Source organism: Delphinapterus leucas, chromosome 3 (assembly GCF_059928025.1).
Source record: "Delphinapterus leucas isolate spDelLeu-1000000601 "Yukka" chromosome 3, BTC_Dleu_Yukka2, whole genome shotgun sequence".
In the NCBI taxonomy this organism is placed as follows: domain Eukaryota; kingdom Metazoa; phylum Chordata; class Mammalia; order Artiodactyla; family Monodontidae; genus Delphinapterus; species Delphinapterus leucas.
Window position 1 is genome coordinate 92,461,895 of NC_143131.1, and position 19,521 is coordinate 92,481,415.

A 19,521-nucleotide genomic window follows, 5' to 3' on the forward strand; every position below is an offset into this window, starting at 1 on the left:
TTATTTTAAGACTTATCTGAAGTTCTCTAAGGTTGTACTTAAGCCTGCTCCATCTCTTTTTATCTCTGTCTTGTTCTCTTGCTCTCATGACTGGAGAGGAAGCATCAGGACCACAATGTCCTGCTTTTTAATGTTCTCTTTTTAGTAACTTCGCACATGTATCACATACATATAGTTATTGAGTTTCTTCTTACCATTCTGCATTACAAGTAAAAAACTTTCTCTACTTCTCCACGTTTTTTATAGAGTGATAAATTTACTTTTTCTCTGTATATCTTTGACCATTTTAATAGGATTTTCTCCTGGACATTTCACATAATCATTTTTGTTAGGCACGTGTGAGTAAGTGGTAGCAGTATTCACCAAGATGAAGGAAACGGTATCTCTATTGGACTAATATTGGCTCTGGGAGAATGCCAGGGAACCAAATGAAGTGGTATAAATTCTCAAGGGCTCCCAGCACCCTTGCCAAGTAGTGGAGACTTTCCTGACCCTTACAGCCTAGTGCTGAAATTAAACCCTCTCCCTGAAGCCATAAGGCTTACTCTTCTCCGGAGATGACTGAAGGCAACAGCCTTAGGCAGGTTACTTGTATAGCGTTGAGCTAGGAGAAAAAGAGCAGACAGGAAAATCTGAGCACACTATCTTTAGTTATGAGAAAAAAATCCTCTCAACAGTTGGGCCAGTCCTATAATAGAACTTATAAACACTTGTCAGTTATGAGGGTAAATGTAAGACATACTTATTTTCAAGCTTTCCGCTTAATTTCTTGTCCAAAGCATAACATTTTCTTTTTGTCTTTTTCCCCCTCAAGGGGTGCTACATCCATTGTATACAGATGCAAACAGAAGGGGACCCAGAAGCCTTATGCTCTCAAAGTGTTAAAGAAAACAGTAAGTTTATTTCATTATATAATAGCATCTCTAAGGGATCTGTGACCTGGAGAAGGCAGGAGCCCTGATTCGAAGGACAAAAGGGCCAGAGAGCTGCTATGTGCAGCTAACTCATTTGAATCATGATTATGAGAGTGCAGCCAAATGGGTTGTTTTTGGATGGAAATTGTGATTCTTTGAAAGCAACTGGATCTCAAATTAGATACGGTTGTGGGGAGGAGAAGTATGGAATGGAAAGACATTTAGAGTTTCCAGGTAAACTTTGCTTTGTCTAACTGTCATGTTTTCAGGTATATATGTACATTTATATAATCTCCAATCACAATTTAATATACTAGAAAAGGTTGCTATTTAAAAATACCTAAATGAAACACAAATAGATGCGTTTGTTAAAGAAGTCATCAGCTTCTAACTTGATTTTCAAATGGTGGGTTTACTTCAGTAAAGTACAACCAGGCAAATGCTAATGTATCTGGGACTGAACCTGCTCATCGAAGAAGTTCATATTTGAACAAGAAGGAAGGATTTTGTTTTCGGATTTTTTTTTTTTTTGCCCTAAGCTTGTAGGTGAGCTGAGGGGGCAAAAGTTACTTAGGCTCATCTCCAATAAGTAAGAAATGCTAAGGTGAGAGTTCAAAATACAAATGCCAGCATATAATACTGGCATTTTTATACTCCCTGTGCCCCAGAGAATATTTGTCATTGTAATGCCCTACTTATACTTTCTGTCCTTAGGTAATTTCCCCTTATAAAACCACAAAAAGACAACATATTCTTTTATAGCAAATTCTTCCCTTTCTCAAATTTTATGTGAACAAATATGTGAAATATATATATTTCTGAAAACCCAGATGTAACATATGCTGAGGAGAGACATACTGTAACTTTTGAAGTCAAATAATACTTCTTGGAGGCCAAGGGATTTTTTTTTTCTAAAGTCAGTTTAATATCACCAACTGTTTATGTATTGTCTGGCACAGGGAAATTTTAGACTCTCATATAATGAAGAAGAGAATAATGGCACAATGTTTTCAGTCAAGTAGAATGACATTTTCAAACAATCTGTTAGAATTTAAGGCCACTCAAGCACCAAGAACAGTATAACTGAAGAAGGTAATAGTTTAAATGGCAATTGCTCCTAATAAGGTCTTTATTCTGGATTTCCTATTTGGTGTAGCCAATGATTCCAGAATGTAGAGGCAGCTTTTGATTGATAAGCTTTGGAGTTTTCTCTTAAATCAATTTCTTATAGTCATAAAATGTATTTGAACTAAGGATTATTAAAATTTCATGAAATAGAATTTCCTGTTGAACATCTGCTTTTCATGAAAATATATTGGCATGCTTTAGCAGTAGTGACACAAGAGATGTTTTTGGACTTGGTTGTATCATTTCTTGCTGGTTAAAAAATTGTCAGTAAAATTTGTGTGTGGTTATTTTATTTTCATAGTTGAGGAAACTTTGAAAGGCACTAGCTATATAAACATCTAGGAAAATGAGTATTCAGAAATGACTTGTGAATGCTCAGAATCCCAAAGGACAAGGGACTGGTTTAGAGAATATTTGTTTATGTCAAAAATCTTTGGATGAATTGGAATAAGAGAGAAGTGAAGACACTTGGTGGGTTCATGACTTTTATTCATTGAGAAAGTAAAGCTCTGATTTGCCCTCCCTGTCTTCTCTCCTCCACCTCTGTTGTGGAAACATCTTGTTCAGAAGACAGGCACGAAGAAAATGTGGACGGGAACCAAGTGTCAGATGGAGCTGCAGAGCGATGCAGTAAGGCAGATGTTGTCAAACACAGTTACTGTTGTACCAAATGGAATGAGAGAAATCCCCTGGAGAAACCTCAGTTTTTAACATAGATGGAATTCCCAGCATTGTCTCCTAGAATCAACCATGCCCAGAGATGTATAAACAAGAGGAATAGCAGGCAAAACCTCAAAGAGAAATTGCCTCCAGTGTTTAATTCTATATAGGTCATGAAGACAGAACTTCCTTATCCAAATGAAATGAATGAAGCCTATAATCTTATTTTAAGACTAAGAATCTATTTATGGAGGAAAAGTGATGTAGGGGAAACAAAGTATTCTTCTAGCAAATTCAGTTAAAGATCTGCTCTTGACGGGGAAAGTGAGCTTCAGAAAACTTGAATGATCTGTGTAATCTATTTATTAGATTGAGCCACATAAAACTTCATCTTTTAAACTATGCTTGACCTATAAAAAATGACAATTTTATGTGGTTCAACTAACAACTTTGGGGCTACTATACCACTTCATTGGATAATTCCTTGGGTCCTCATTTTATGATTAGACCCAAACTTAAGAGGTTTGAAAGATTATCTGTCTACATCTGTTTGTCTGTCTATCATCTATCAACTATCTGTAAGAATTTCATAGGGCTGATTTAATAAACTACCATAAACTGGATGGCTTAGAACAATTAAAATTTATTCTTTTACAGTTTTGAAGCCTAGAAGTCTGAAATCAAGGGGATGGGACGGCAAGGTTGATTCCTTCTGAGGGCACTGATGGAGAATTTGTTCCATGCCTCTCTCCTAGCTTTTGGTGACCATCAGCAATGCTTGATGTTCCTTGACTTGTCATTGCATCACTCTAATCTCTATCTTCATTGTCACATGGCAGTCTTCTCCGTGCATGTCTTCATATCATGTTCCCTCTCTGCATGTCTGTGTTCACATTTCCCTCTTCATATAAGGACACCAGTTCTATTGGATTAGGGGCCCACCCTACTCCAGTATGACCTCATCTTAAATTAACTACCTATATTTACAACAACTAATTCCCAGATAAAGTCACATTTTTAAGGACTAGGGGGTTAGTACTTCAACATATTTTGGAGGGGGGAACACAATTCCATCCAAAATCCTATCAATAAAAGAGGACCTCTAAGGTGAATTTCAAAATATTCCACTCAATAATCTGTCTGAAGTTGAATAAAACTTTTATCACATTCAAGAAACTAATAAACATAAGAAAACCTATCCATTTTATAGGTGATTAGATTCATATATAAATGTTTTTAAGTCCAAGAAAATTTCCCTATCTCTTCCACAAGTTAATTATTTGATAACACTAATCCTCTTCCCCAGGATCTGTTTAAAAGCTGTTTCAGGACAGTTTACCCAAAATTTATTTTGTGGCAATATTATGTTCCTTTCTCATAGCTTAATATTTTAGGAAGGATTTAGTTTACATAGGCAGTAAGGGACTTATTCCCCCTATAAAACACCCTGATTGTCATTAACAATCCATTAAGCACCCATATGTCTGAGTGATAGACAAAGACTCTAATTTATCCAGAGGAAGATAGACTAAAGCATCTACTCTTATGGAGAAATCCACATTCCATTGGTTGTCAAGTACAGGACAGAATTAATACTGATAATAAACATAAAGTAGCTTGTTATGTTCAGACAGTTGGGTATTTTGGCTAATAAAATATCCTTGTGGGAACTTAACATGTAATTATAATTAAAATATTTTAAATTACCATATATTTTATAAAATATCCTTGTGGGAACTTAACATGTAATTATAATTAAAATATTTTAAATTACCATATATTTTATATGTGGATATAATACCATGTTCTTTATCTATAGACAACTACAATTTCTAGAATTAGAATACATTAAAATACATATCTACCAACATCATTAATGTCTGCAACTTACGTTCAGATAGTTCACAATGAAAGAAAAGTGTGAGTGTGTGTATGTGTGTGCACATATAGGGAGAGAGAGAGAAAAAAAATATGGCAAAAATCAATAGTTATTAAATTTAGGACAGTATACTAGTATCCATGCTAGATTTCAGAATTTCAGTATATGAGAAAATTTGAGTTAAACCAAACTTCAACATTGAGATCCTGTTCAACATAACTTTTCTCTGGACATTCAGAAAGCATTACAAGATCTTACAGTTTCTAAATGTCCTGATAAACACCAGTGATTCTCTATTATAGATGTATTGAAGTGCCAGAAAACAGAAAATGATAATTGAACCAACTTTTTACTATACTGAAAATCCTGGACTTTTCCAGAAACAGTATCCATTTGTCTCATCAAGTCATTAATGAGGATAAAGCTTTGAGGGCAGTGAGGGTAAACAAGAGAGGAAAATGAATTGAAGGGCTCTTTTGGTTGTTTATTTTTTTTAATTTTTTTCCACATAGTATTAGAGATCCTTGGACTGAAGAACTCATCAAGTCACTAGGAGTGCCATACCTACTCTCCTCCTGGGAAAGGTGACCCATTTTGTAACTTTTTATTTTAAAACAGTTACAGATTCACAGGCAGTGCCATTTTTGTTGCCCATAAATACCTCATTACCTTGTATGTAATTGGCTTGCAGATATCAGTGAAACTTTTACTGTGAACTTTGTAAAACGGATCCAGGGTGAAGGAAACAAGGCTTCCTTTTTTCCTTCACTCATGAGCCTTTCATCATCTCCGTTTTATGCAATATTTAGAAGAAATTGAAGTAGAGTAGAAAGATTTTCTAAGCTGCATCCTCAGATGAACAACTTTGGGGCGTTAAAAGATTCTGACAGACACGGGTAGTGGGACAATAAGTGATTTACAAGATGGGACCTTTTTATTGATGTTATTTAGTTACGTGACTTTTTAATATGCTGAACTTAAAACTGCACAGAAGGAAAATAATAGATTCAAGAAAATGTCAAAATTTGAACAGATTATGCAGATGGAACCTTCAGTCTGGACTGACTTTTGCTGAGTTAAATGGAATCACAACTTTTGAAGAATTTTGGTGATGATGGAGTCACTACTTCAGGAATGAGTCACAGGCATTATCTCTTTTCCTAAGGAGTACATCCCTTAGGGTGTGTCTAAATAATCACACTCAGGCCCATCAATATGGCTCATTTTCAAGAACAGATTGAGATTTAAGAAAATTATGATCATCAATCATTTATAGTGTCCCTGGAATTTTGAAGACAAATATTTGAATTCTAAAATCATGATGACATTTCTAGCCATGTGGCTCAACTCTTGAAAAAGATTGCATTCAGATTGTTATAAAATCCTTGCATGAAATACCCAGTATTGAGTCTAAGAATTAAATCTGTGTGTAAATTCAGAATTTATGAGTCTGAGAGCCAATCTCAGTGTATAAGTTCAGAATGTATAGGTCTTCTGACTCTCCTTAAGAATGGCTATGTGGTTGTGGGGTAAGATCATGGGCTGTGGAGCCAGACAACTTGAGTTCAGGATCACTTCTGCCACTTACTACCTGTGTGACCCTACAACAGTTATGTAAATCTCTCAATCTTAGTTTCTTCATCTGTGAAATGAGTTTAAGAACATCTAGCCCGTGGCATTTTAGTAACAATTAAAATGAGATAACTTATGTAAAATATTTCTCAGCACCTAGGGAGCATGTAATAAATGGTGAACATTGTTCTTATTATTAATTGTAATGGGTTCACACAGATATTTTATATTATAATAGTATCAGCTCATTCTGTGTAATTCTCATATTTTCATTAGCTTGATTGAAAACTAAGCAGTAAGCAGCACCAGACATATTGTATACTGCTGTATGAATAAACTAATTATATCATTTGGGGATTGCTTTTAAAATATCTGCTAAAAATGGGTATATGTTTTACTATTATCAATAAAATTTAATGTGACACTAAAGATTTCTGGTCATATGACCTCATACTTAGACAAATCTTGGATGCCCGTGATTCCTAGATTTGGAACACTTTCAACCCTACTGCTCTATTCTGATTCTTGACATTGGAGCACTGTGACTTGATCCATAGTTTAGAAGCTGTTTTAGGTCTAAATTTTGTCATATTTTAGTTATTGTAATGTAAAGTGATCTGTAGATTTCTGGAAAGGCTTTTCTTAAATAATTTAATTAGCATTCACCTAGTAAATGTTCCTAACTTTTATAAAATTTCCATTAAGTGCTAAAGGATAAAAGAGGCCTTTTATCCTCCTCTCAGTTAGTTGAAGAGCCGCACGTTGTGACTTGCTAATCATTCTGTGAGTTAGTTTTTAATTTGTATTCATTTTTCCTTATGTTCTTATGAATTAGCTCTTTGAGTATGTAACTATGATGCTGCTGGAGACTTTGAAAAGTTGCTCTAGATTAAATTACAGAATGTACACAGGCCTCCCTCAAATTCTTGGTAGTTGAATCTCCAGGATGTCTCCATTAGAGGAGTTTTCAGGTTTTTCAGTTCTGAAATAGAAATAATAACATTTATACCACTTGGCAAACTGAGGATTACCTGCTCTTGTCTCTTTCTGTCTAACCTTTGGGAACATGGAAAACTGATCACAGGCCATTCATTCATTTTTCAATTTCTGTGATATACGTAAGAGAGATGGCTAGGTCAATCTGAGTTAAAGATATGCATCTATTAAACACTGCTATAACTACTTTTAACAACTAATGGGTATGCTCTAGAAGTGGAGTCAGGGTCTCCCTTGGTCAGTGATGGAGAGGAGAATAATAAATCACTAGCTCAAATAGACTTTTTGGGCCCAATTGAGGTCTCAGAACACATTAAGGAAAGTAGCTTGCCGATAACAAGCTGTGTCAAGTGAAGTGAAACTTCTTCAAGCATTCTGTCAGTTGGAACCTATTGATTTTCATAGGGACTATTAAGCCAGGTTTCCTGGAATAGGAATAGGGATATTTCTATTCAGTTTGTGACAAGTATATGTCTACAAGAGAAGAGAGGTAGCAGGGTGGAATGTTAAAATCTTGGCCTGATTTGTATGCTTTACCGTTCAAAGATCCACTTGGAAGTCTGAACGTTCTTGCAGAGAACTAGTCGTTGCAGTTTGATTTGTTTTCTTGCTTGATAGAAACGCTGCTAGAATCTGTCACAATTCAGCTCACTTATCTATCCTCTCATTTTATTGATCTTTCACAGGCATTTTGTTGCCTCTTAAAAAGTAAACATAATTCAGAGACAAGCTGATACAAGGGAAGTAGGGAGAGAGAGATTGAGAATATAGGCACTGGCCTGTGTGCTATTACCCAGAAAGAAACATACTTTGCAGTTACACCATCTACTCAAGTTATCACATTTAACCCTCTAGTACTTTCTTTTTTTAATTTTATTTATTTTTGGCTGCGTTGGGTCTTCGTTGCTGCGCACGGGCTTTCTCTAGTTGCCGTGAGCGGGGGCTACTCTTCATTGTGGTACACGGGCTTCTCATTGCGGTGGCTTCTCTTGTTGCAGAGCATGGGCTCTAGGTGCACGGGCCTCAGTAGTTGTTGTGTGCAGGCTCTGTGGCTCACGGGCTCTAGAGCGCAGGCTCAGTAGTTGTGGTGCACAGGCTTAGTTGCTCCACGGCATGTGGGATATCCCCGGACCAGGGCTTGAACTTGTGTCCCCTGCATTGGCAGGCGATTCTTAACTACTGCACCACCAGGGAAGTCCCAACCTTCTGGTACTTTTACAAGTAGTGAGTGGTTGGATCTAAAGTGATCTTCACCCTTTATATGAAGCCTATGGAGGCAAAAAGGAGGTGACTAGCCCAAACCAGAGGAAATCTTAGGAAGAGCTTATGTTACCATACCCTAGTAGAAGAAAGAGACTAGAAACTTCTCAGAGAACTGAGTGGGAAAGGCCTTGTAACCAAAGGAGAAGTGCTGGGCAGCAGGAAAGTTGAGAGGAGCCCAAGGAGATCAGAGTTGGGGAGTGGTGCCTGATGGACCACAACCAGGAAAGCTGAGAAGGAACACAGATCAGCCTCAAAGCAAACTTAGGATTCCTGTCTTAGTGAGAAGGGGAAAAGCTATAATCTTAGTGTTAACAGGGAAAAACATTTTAACAAATTTTTATTTTTATATTTCTTTATGGTACAAAGTTGAATGATGATCAAAGCTGTGTTCATCCAGACAATGTAAGAAGAGCAGAGAGAAAGAAGGCTAAGAGAAGATTAAGTCCTGAAACTCCAAAACCATTAATTTGCTGAAAGAGAGAAAATGAATGACGGTGTGCAAAGGATATTGATTAGAAGAGATCCAAATAATTTTCAGTATTGAATTAGCTTAACAACAGCTTTTTTTTTAAAGTAAGCATTTTCAAATCACCATATGCCACTCCAGCAATTTTAACAGTAAAGAAGCATAGTGCTAATAAGAATGGGACCCACACTTAATTATTCAACAATATGTAGTAGCCCCTTTCATATGTTAATGCAACAATGCCTCATGGGACTGTTTTACTTAAGGGAGTTTTAGAGAAGGGATGTTTCCCCAAAGGACACAATAGCATGGAGAATTTGAACGCAGGACTTTTGAGTCCCAAATCTGAGCCCTTTCTATTGATACCAGCTAGGTCCTGAAAGAGAAAAAGACCAAAAAAAAAAAAAGTAAGGAATAAGCATGGCCCAGATATGGGACTGAAACTAGATGTTGCTCCTTGCTAATCTGATAAAGGATGAAAAAGCCTTTGTTGACACACAGACACAGAGAAGCTGAGTGCAGTTCAAGTCACACTGTGAGCGAGCAAGAGTTTCCTGTGTGCAGAGAAAACAAGCAACATATTTCTTTTCCAAATGTTATTAAAACTTTAGTTTAATGCATCTCAGTATACAATATCCACTAACAAATGAAAGAAGAATAACGAAGGAGTGTGTAATGTACAAAACATTGCCGGGTGTGGCTCTCTTTGCCTTTTGTCTTATGCGTAGGTAGGATGCAGTGATGGTCCCACATGTGGCTGTGTATATGGAGTTCCAGTTTGCTCTCTGCTCTAAGTGTCAGTATCACAGGGTACATTCAGTACATTCAAAGCTACTCATACTTATCTCTACCCCAGAAGTCTGAAAAATGTATCAAATGGATAGTTATATCTACGATGCTTTTTTCCCCACAGAATACCACACTGTCACTGGGAAGATTTTTGTTTGAAATTTTGAGATCAGAATGGTTTAGAACTGTTTTTCCATCATAGCATCAGGACATATTTGGGTGTCATGATCAGTTTCAAAATCAAAGTGGATCCAATATTACTATCATCATCTTTTAAATTTTGACGTATTTTATGAAGGGGAATGTGGATGAGTGTCACGATTTACCTACCATATTTATATCTGCAAAAAAAAAAAAGAAAGAAATTTAAGTATTCTTTGCGTTCTATGATGATTAAAAAATTCTTCCTGGATCTGGTACCAACTGGATATCTGTGGGGAAAAGTACTTAAATTTTTCTGTCAAAGATATCTTAGTTTTTTACAGTTTAAGAGTCTCTTTTAGTTTAAAAGAATTTCTTTAGAGTAAATATTCAGTATAAATTCAGCTCTCTCTCAGAGCTGTTTCTCCCTCACTCTGTTCTTACCACATTGGCTTCTGGGTTCAAGGGCAGCTACGTAACACATGGGAGCATGGTCTCTACAGTGAGGATAAAGCAGCCATGCACCACAGCCATCGCCAGATGCTTACTACATTAGAGACGGGGTTAGGCAAGGGCATTAGCAGCTATAGACAGCTGGGGAACACATCATGGGGTTGAATAATGATCAGACATTCAGAGACAGGACCAGACCAGCCCACTGCATGGATCATAGGCCCCTTTCCACTGCCCTCTCTGAGCCCTGACAGTCCTGGAAACTATCAAGAGAGGAAGCAATGGTAGGGCATTAGCATGGAATGTATGCATATCTACCCAATTAGTCATACGTGGAACTTTTATGCTCTGAGCCGTTTAATCCAGAAGAGATTTAAGGACAGGCTGTTGGGAGTGCATTGAGGAGATGCATATAACTGTAAAGAAAAAGACTTTTGAGAAGGACTGAGCTGACATGCTTTAGTTATTGATTTCTGGAAACATCTGAACCCTTCAGAAAAAATGAAGCTCTGGGTTAAGATGTTAAGATGCTTCCTCACCAAGGAAGGCAAATCCAGACTTCTACAACGAGAAACAGCTACTGCTGTCGACTTAAAAAAAATGCACAATGTGAGAGTTGTGAGTCAAGTTTTATTTGGGGCAAAATGAGGACTATAGCCCGGGAGACAGCATTTCAGATAGTTCTGAGAAACTGCTCCAAAGAGGTAGGGGGGAAGGTCAGTGTATATGTGATTTTGGTAAAGGGGGAGTATATACAATCAAGCACATATTTTTTGCAGAAGGTTTCTGCTAGTCATGAGGAGCAGTGGTCACCATGAAGGATTTTAGTGCTTTTCTAGATATGAGGAGATACGAGAATTGGGCTCGTAAAATCAAATCCTGAAAATATCTGAAGACCTGTTCTGCCAGTTTTCCCAGAGCACAGGGTGCCTCCTTTCTGCTCTCCACCCTGAAAACTTAAATCATTTAGATTTCTTGTATCTCTTTCCTATTCCAGCCCCAGAGCATTATTATATCACTTTTAGGGTCATTTAAAAGCCTTTTGTGTCTACAGCCTGTTCTTTTCCTTTCTTTAAGGAAGTTTTTAGCATTTTTGAACAATATTAACCAGGGTATCTGAAAGTCTTAATTGTCTTAGAACATCAAGGAGCTAAAGCTTCTAAGAGTGTCTAGGTGTTCCCCTATTCAAAGCTATCCTCAGTAAGGGATTCAACCCCAAGATGTAACTGATGAGACTTAAATGCTAATATTTCCAGGAGTACTTTTTGGTTTTGTTATTTGATAGGTTACAAAGTCATAAGCTTCTTGAATATGTAAATTCTCAGTTTAGTATCTCATAGATGATCACTTAGTTTTAGGATCAAAGGGAGATCTCAGGGCCTTGAAAATATATGCCCCTCACTTCAAATGGCTTGGGAATTCTGCAACCGAGTCATTGCTGTCCAACTGAAAGCAATATAAAATGAGAACTAAATATTGCTGTTTTCATGCCTTCTTGGTAATTTTTAGAGTATTTTGAAAAGTACTGCCTTGACCATGTGAAAACAACTAAAAAGAACAAAAAAGAAATGATGAATTTGTTTCAGTTCTATTAGAACTTGAATGTCTATAGGACCTGGCTGATACTCAGGTCTGTAGTAACCCAGGTGTGACCCTGATGGTCAACAGTAATTAATAAACATAAGAAATGGCCTTAAAACTTCCGTGGAGCTTAACCACAGTAGTACAGCTCTCATCCCAGTCTTGAAAAAAAGGTGAAGGAAGGTGTTTAAATTTGAATGCAAATAGGCACCAATCCCCTTCTTTGATTACCATTCAGCAAGAAGATTATATTGGACATAGTTTAAGATTTTAATGAAGTTGTCCTCCACACTTTTAGGGAAAAAAAGATAAAGCTATATTTTCACGTTTATTAGGCATTTTTCCTTTCTAGGGCTGGAATACCCTCATAAATACTTGTATTTCTATACTTTGTTTTAGTTGGATTAATTTTTATGTGAAGACAGAAAATTGGAAATAGAAGACTAGGAAATATTTACCTTACTTTTACAAATTCTTTCAGGAAAGGCACTGAACACCTACCATGAGCCAGGAGATTTCGTATATATTCTCATTTAATCCTTACAACAATAACACGGTAGGGTATTATCCCCATCTTGTCCATGAAGAAATTGAAATAATCCTCACATAGGATAAGAGACTTTATGAAGGGCTCTAAATGGTAGGGCCAGAATTCAAATTGCATTTTTTAAAAAAGTACAACCAAGGATGTTCATTACAGAATGATCTATATTAGTAACAAAACGTAGGCAGTTGTAAGTGTCTAACCATAGGATAGCCATTAATGACACAGGGACATTAGGAAGCTCTTTTTAACATTCTGCTTATGAACATTGGGTATTCATAAAACTTTATGGTATTTTCAGTGAACACTGTAAGAAACAAAATTGTATTTCCATATTTGAAATATATAAGGAAATATGCACAGTTTTAAAAACTGAAAGGAAATAAACCAAAATGATAATGATAATGTTACAATGGTACTCACTTTTATTTTTTATATTTTATATATTTTTTTAAAAGTGGCTGATACCTTTATAAAAATTTATATATGTGTTTATTTTCTTCCAGCCCTGGCAACATGAACATAAAAGAAAATTTGGGAGGCTAACATTATATTCATTTTTTGTAAGCACCTGATACCAATTTCTTTTTTGCATGGATTTGACCATGCAGGTATTGAAGTCACCTCATTGGGGAATATGTGAATAGGAACCCAGAAAAGCTTTTCTTTTGAACTGTCCCTTGACTGGCACAAAGACAAAGCAGAAAATTCATAGCTGCATCCCTAGAATTCTCTGCTTACCAAGGATCTCACTTCCCCTTCTTTGGGAATGCATAGTATGCTCCAGTTCTCACTCTTCTGTTGTCTAATTTTCATCATTTCACTCTCATTTAATCTATTCTGTGGTTATGTTTGATACACAGCATGTATCACACTAAAGGCCAAGTGTGCTGGTTGAAGAAGCAGCTGTGAAAGCTCTATATCCTGTGAGGAATATCAGTACCTGCTGCAGTGGATTTAGAAAGTCAGTAACTTCACCAGAGCTTTTGTTAATTATATTTCTTGGAGCATTCCCCATTTACCCATGGGAGAGTGCAATCTTGAATAAGTGGTATAGCGACCCTTTGTGGCTCACAATTTAGAAATCACAAGCTATTATCTGTGTAGGCTCTAGAAGATCTGGGTACTTAGCTCTGCCTGTGAGACAGGCATTCTCCACTCCATTGGTGTTGATAACATGACAAAAATGTCATACGGATTTGAATGGCAGGAGAAGTGACTAACCACATCTAATCTCATCTAACCAGAGCTGTTAAACCAGGGATTTTTTTCCTTTGAGCCCCCAACCTTTTGTATTCAAACACTAGTACCATCCCTCATTTATTTATTCAATAAATTTATATACCAGGTGTTGGTAAATAACACTGGCAGTACTAATGTGTAAAAAATGGACAAGCCCTTGCTGTCATAGAGCTTATGTTCTGGTGGAAGAAACAAATAATGAATTTGTAACTAAATGGCAACATAGATTTGTGTAAATTTTATAAAGGGATTAGAGTGATGATTATGGTATGCGTATATGTGTATGTGTGTTTAGCTACCTTTGATGCAGTGACCTGGGAAGGCCTCTCATTTGTTTTCTGAGTGAAGTGAGAAGGTCTAGTGGAAGAGGGCATGGCAAGTATGAAGGCCTTGGAGCTTGGTCTGGGAGTTGAGTGGCCTGTATATAGAGAGAAAAATGACATTAGCTCAAAAGGGTGAGGCCACCCCATCCTGAGTTTTAAGGCCTTGGTAAAGAGTTTGCATTTACTCTTAGAACAATGGGATGCCAACATTTAAGTTGGAGAGTGACAGGATCTGATTTACATTTTAAAGATATCACTTTGTCTGCTGTGTGCAGAGGGAATGATTGCAAAGACTAAGAATCAAAGCAGGGAGACTAGTTAGGAAGTATTAAAATACTTCTGCAGCCTTTAAAATAAGTCAGACCAAAATGGTGACATGGTATAATTAATTTCACTTGAAGAAGGGAGTGATCAAATATATCAAATGCTGCTGACAGAGTAAGATAAGATCAGAAAAGTAGTTAGTCTCCTCCAAGGAGACCACTGATTTCTTCTATAAAAGCAGTTTTGGAGGAGTTCTTGGGGTGATGCCAGATTGAATTTCACTGACAAATATATGGGGAAAGGGAGGAGGAAGTGGAGAAAATGCAGAGGCAGCTCTGGAGAGGTTTTCTGCTAAGGGGAGCAGAGCTACGCTTTGGAAGCAGGAAGAGGGGTGAGGGACTGAAGGGTGAGATCTTTTTAAAGATAAGAGGTATTAAATGAAGGTTACCCCCATATATTCTTAATACATATATTAAGAATATATGGGGGTAGATATATATATATATATATATATAGGGAGAGATACAGAGATGAAAGAAATAGGAGAGGTGTATAAAATATAATGTCCTTTCTACTTTATATATCATGTTCTCTTCCCTTTTCTCTCTCCCTCTGTTAAGCCAAACCTGTTTCTAGAGAAAGTCTGGCATCAGCCAGATCTTTTGTATAAACTTTGTTCAGCTTGTTATCTATCCTAGGAATATTTTAAGCCTCCTTCATTCACTGTCAAGTAAAAGACTGTTCCCCGTGAAAGAATTTCTAGCATCTGTGAGCAGGAAGTCTTATACTTTAGACTCTAAGAATGAAGGAGGAGAGGTTACCTCCTTTGGAAGAGCTGCTGTCTTCTGAACCTACCTGATTTACAGAGGTTTCAGGTTCTGAAGGACAAGTGTTTTTCTTTCTGGGTTGAGCTTCTGAGAGCCATTTTTGTCTTCTTAAATTCGATTCCAATCCTTGGGATCCTCCTCCAGTGGAAAGCTCTACTTTTCCCCTTTTTGCCTCCCAGATGTTTTAGAGTCTGCAGAGAGTAGGAAGTGGCTATTACGGAACTACCAAAGAATACTGTTTCACAATTTTCAAAGCCAAGCTTACCTGAGTGAAATGCTTATTAGTCTTCTCATACTGGTCAGAACCATATTGGCATTATACTAGTCTTGTTAAATGTAAAACAGAATACTGGTTTCTCTACAGTTTACTTTTTCTGTTGGTCCCACCCCACCACGTCTATTGCTCATCACTGCCTCCACCTCTGAACAGTCACCTCCTCTGTGTAGCTGCCCCTACCGTTCTCCTCTCCATTGAGTCCAAAGTCACACGGAAATACCTGGGAGAAGAACATTCAAGACAAAGAACTATCAAGTACAAAGTGGAAAGGCTCAGAAGTGGAAATGGTCTTGGCTTCTGGAAAGATCAATTCGATGATCAGTGAGCTGTAGTAAAAGGGGATGAATGGTAGGTGAGTTCAGTACAATGGACAGGGACACGATATTATTAGCATCTTTCTAAACCTATTTATTCACCGTCTCAGTAAATGGCAATATTATTCTACCCATTTCTCAGGTGGAAAAACAAGCAGTCAACCTTTGCATTTCTCTTTCTCTTATACCCCATAACCAGTCCATCTTCAAATACTGTTGGTTCTTAAAAAAATGTTCATCTACTTCTCACTCACCGCCTTCATCACTAGCACCTGGGTCTAAGTCACCATCAACTCTTACCTGGATAACTGCCATAACTTCTTATTGAGTCTCTCTGATTTAACTCTTCCAATTATCCTCCCATCCTCATCCCTACAAGAGTCAGAGTATCCGTTTTTTGTTTTTTGGGTTTTTTTTTTCGGTTTCACTGCTTGGCCTGTGGGATCTTAGTTCCCCAACCAGGGATTGAATCCGGGCCCTCAGCAGTGAGAGCGCAGAGTCCTAACCATTGGACCGCCAGGGAATTCCCAAGCGTGAGAGTATCCCTTTAAAAATTAACTGAAGTCATGTCATTCCTCTCTCAAAATCTTCCAAATGTGTCTGACCTCTCTGATACAAAAATATCAAGTCCTTACCATGTTCAACCTGGCTTCTGGTCATTAGGAGACTCTGTCATCATCTACTGTTTTCCTCCTCTGTCACTTTCCTCTGGCTAAGCTGGCCTCTTTGTTGGAGGCATAAGGGAGGAGAAATGGTTTGGACATAGCAATGACTAGCAAAAAGGACACCCTGTCCTCCTTCCAGGCCCTATGGTACCTTTCCTACTGGCATGAAAACAAGTCACCACTTGGGAAGACCCTAAAGAAAGTAAGGTAGTCATGAGATGCCCAGGTTTCTGTTAGGTCAAGAAGATAAAGGAATAATCAGACTTGGCTAAAATTGTGTAGTTGTTGGAGATATTAGACTCAGATAGGAAAACCTCAGTATTTTTCTCAGTGTCCCACATTTGATTTTTGCATTTTCAAATAGCAGTTCCTAGCTTTCAAATCCTTGTAGGCTAAAACTGTCATTCTTGAATTTAACAAAGCTCCAGTTGTCAAGTCTTTTCACCACGCATGTTAGTGCCAGCATGTACTTGTTGATATGTCAGAAAACAGGATGCTAAATTAAGCAGAAGCTATGCAGAAAAGAATTGTGAAAATTTAAAGGTATTTGTCTGCTTATTTACCCATTAATAATTTACATTTTGCCTCTTTCCACAAAGGATTTGAGGAGCACAGTTCTGTACTTCACATCATGTTCTCTGGTCATTGTTAAAACCAAAAATGAGCCTAAGAAGCCAGAGAAATAGCAGAGAGACAAAATAAGACTTATGGTCTCAATCTCTGCAAAGAAAATGAATTCTTTTTTTTTTTTTCACCGTACCTCAAGGCATGCAGAGCTTACCCAACCAGGGATCGAACCCTTGCCCCCTGCAGTGGAAGCATGGAGTCTTAACCACTAGACCACCAGGGAGTCCCCCTGCAAAGAAAATGAGATGAAGCTGAGCATTTTATGTGGAAATGCTGCTTTACTTGTCTGAATCCTGGAAGAAGTACAGCAGTAGTCTCTACTCGTTTAGGTCACCCCAACTTGCCAAGAGTATTTGAAGTTTCAGAGTCCAGACAGATCTAGACCACATCTGAGATAGCCAAGAGGATCAAGACCACCAGAAATCTGGTGCTGCAGTCCCTCTCCTTTTCTCCAGTTCATTCACCACCTCTGTCTCTATCCATCATTCTCACATGCGGAAACTGGTTTTCCTTTTTCTTCCCCCTTAATTCCTCATTACTTTCTTCTCACATATTTTTCAATTCTTCCTGCTTTTCTTCCCTCAACCTTTCCAGTCCCAGCACAGGAGTATATTTGCTGTGTATCTCAATGAAGGGCCCACATTTCATCAACTTTATTCCAATGGTGAGCTTTTTTCTCTGATGTTACTCTAAAATTATACCTCTTATCTATTTCTCTTTCTCCCCTCATGGAGGCAGACAGCAAAGTTGGGATTTCTTTCAATATTAAGGAATCTTGATTTCCGTGGAGGTTTAAAACTGTACAAATCTGTATAATCACTCTTACTAAATTATTTAGTTTTTTTCTTAAATGATTTTATGAGGATGAAAGGATGTATTTCTTTGAATATTTAGGGCATTTCAAATAGGGGAGCTAAAATAAGGCTTTACAGAAAAAGCCCACGTGTCCAAGCCATTTTATGATTATCCATTTCATATTGGCAACTAGAACAATGGCACAAAGAATGTAAGTGGGAGACAAAGCTCTTTCTGATGGGCAGTAAAATACAGCAAATTAGAAAAGCAGAACTGTGGTCCCACTGCTGTCGATCTGGTTTTCCTGTGACAGATAAAAACTCAAGAGTGAACCATGATTGTACAAAACTCTTATGGGCCTTCTTAGATTCCTTCCACCTGCCTGTCTTCCAGACCAGGGAGGGCTGGATTGCCTGCTGGCCAATTCATGCAACTAAGCCAACCCAGACACACACCTTAAGTTTCTGGCTCTTCCGCCACTTCTAGATTTGAATGAGATATGATATCTGATAAGGAGGGATATGGCATTACAAGTGACTGCCAAAAAGACTACATATGCAACCCAGAGGTATGAAAAAGTTAACACCACAGGGCCAAAATTCACCAGTGGGAAACAGGAGGAGGTTCCTGGGCAGGTAAATTCCCTCTCTTTCTGCCTTCCCATGAACTTCTTCAAGGCATGGTGACCTTGTATAGCTCCTCTGGGGAAGTACTGTGTGCCAGTTGGATACAACTACCCATGTGACCTGCTGTGTCTTTACAGCTCAATGTAGCCAGTGGGCTTACTGCACTGTGTCACCTCTTACCTTGCTGCATTTCCCTTTTTCCTCATTCTCACTGCATTGGGTTTGCACATTCCAAATAAAATACCTGAATGTTAATCCTTGCCTTACGTTAGTTTTCTGGGAAACCTAAGTTAGAATGTTAGTAATGTGTATTTTTATAATTGAAAATTGTTAGTAATTAAAAACTACCATTCTTCAAGTTATTTTGTACATAGTGAAGGTGTATTTTATGGATTTCAATATTGTTGTAATGTTGACTTGTTAAAGCCATCTGTTCGTGCTTCTGAAGATGCTAATTATAGTAGCTCTTGAAGCTAATTTCAAGTGGCAATAATGACTGTTCAGGTAGCTGCCCATTGACTCTTGTGGCTTGCTTAACAGTTATTTTCTAGGAAAACAACACTTATTCTGAATGGCAGTGCCAGTGCTCAGACCCTATCCTGACCTACCCAGGTAATTGGAAGGGGAAGTCAGAAGTAGGAAGGAAACAATAGCTCCTGGAACTAGAGAAATATTGAGAAGATATCGGATGAAATGGCTGTCAAGACGCACACCGGTGTGACCTCCAAGACATGACACCTTTGGAGGAACCACCCCCAAAGTCCGGCTGCCTAGGAACCTCTAGACTTTGTTTCAAAAAGATGACAAATGATACTCAGCTGATCTCTCTGGGAAGGATTTTCTGACCTCAGCCTTGTCTTGTCCTTGGCTTCTCAGTCATTTATCTGCCTGCTTTTTTGTCCACTTCTCCCTCTCAACTTTACCCCCTGCTGGTTTCCTTGGTTGTCATTACTTTGGCTTCTAGTCCAGATTTTGTCACTCAGTTTACTCTCTGTGGATTGATGGTTTTTAATACCCCATTTTTCTCTAACTTCCTTCTTCTTCGATTCTTCTCAGGCTCCACTTAAGTCATGACCTGCATTCAACCTGGGCTCCAGCATTCAGAGCAGGAAGGAGACTGCATTCACATTTTTCTTTCATTTAAATTATTACTACAGTTTTGTTCTTTTTTTTTT

General features: G+C 37.8%; 1 protein-coding gene across 1 annotated transcript in view; it reads left to right on the forward strand.

Annotated features, from left to right (window-relative positions):
- CAMK4 (calcium/calmodulin dependent protein kinase IV) overlaps window positions 1–19,521 on the forward strand; it is a 232,622-nt gene that overhangs the window by 112,201 nt on the left and 100,900 nt on the right. The window contains exon 2 of the mRNA XM_089908425.1: window positions 815–893. Coding sequence (XP_089764551.1) covers window positions 815–893 — 79 coding nt within the window. The remainder of the gene's footprint in view (window positions 1–814; window positions 894–19,521) is intronic.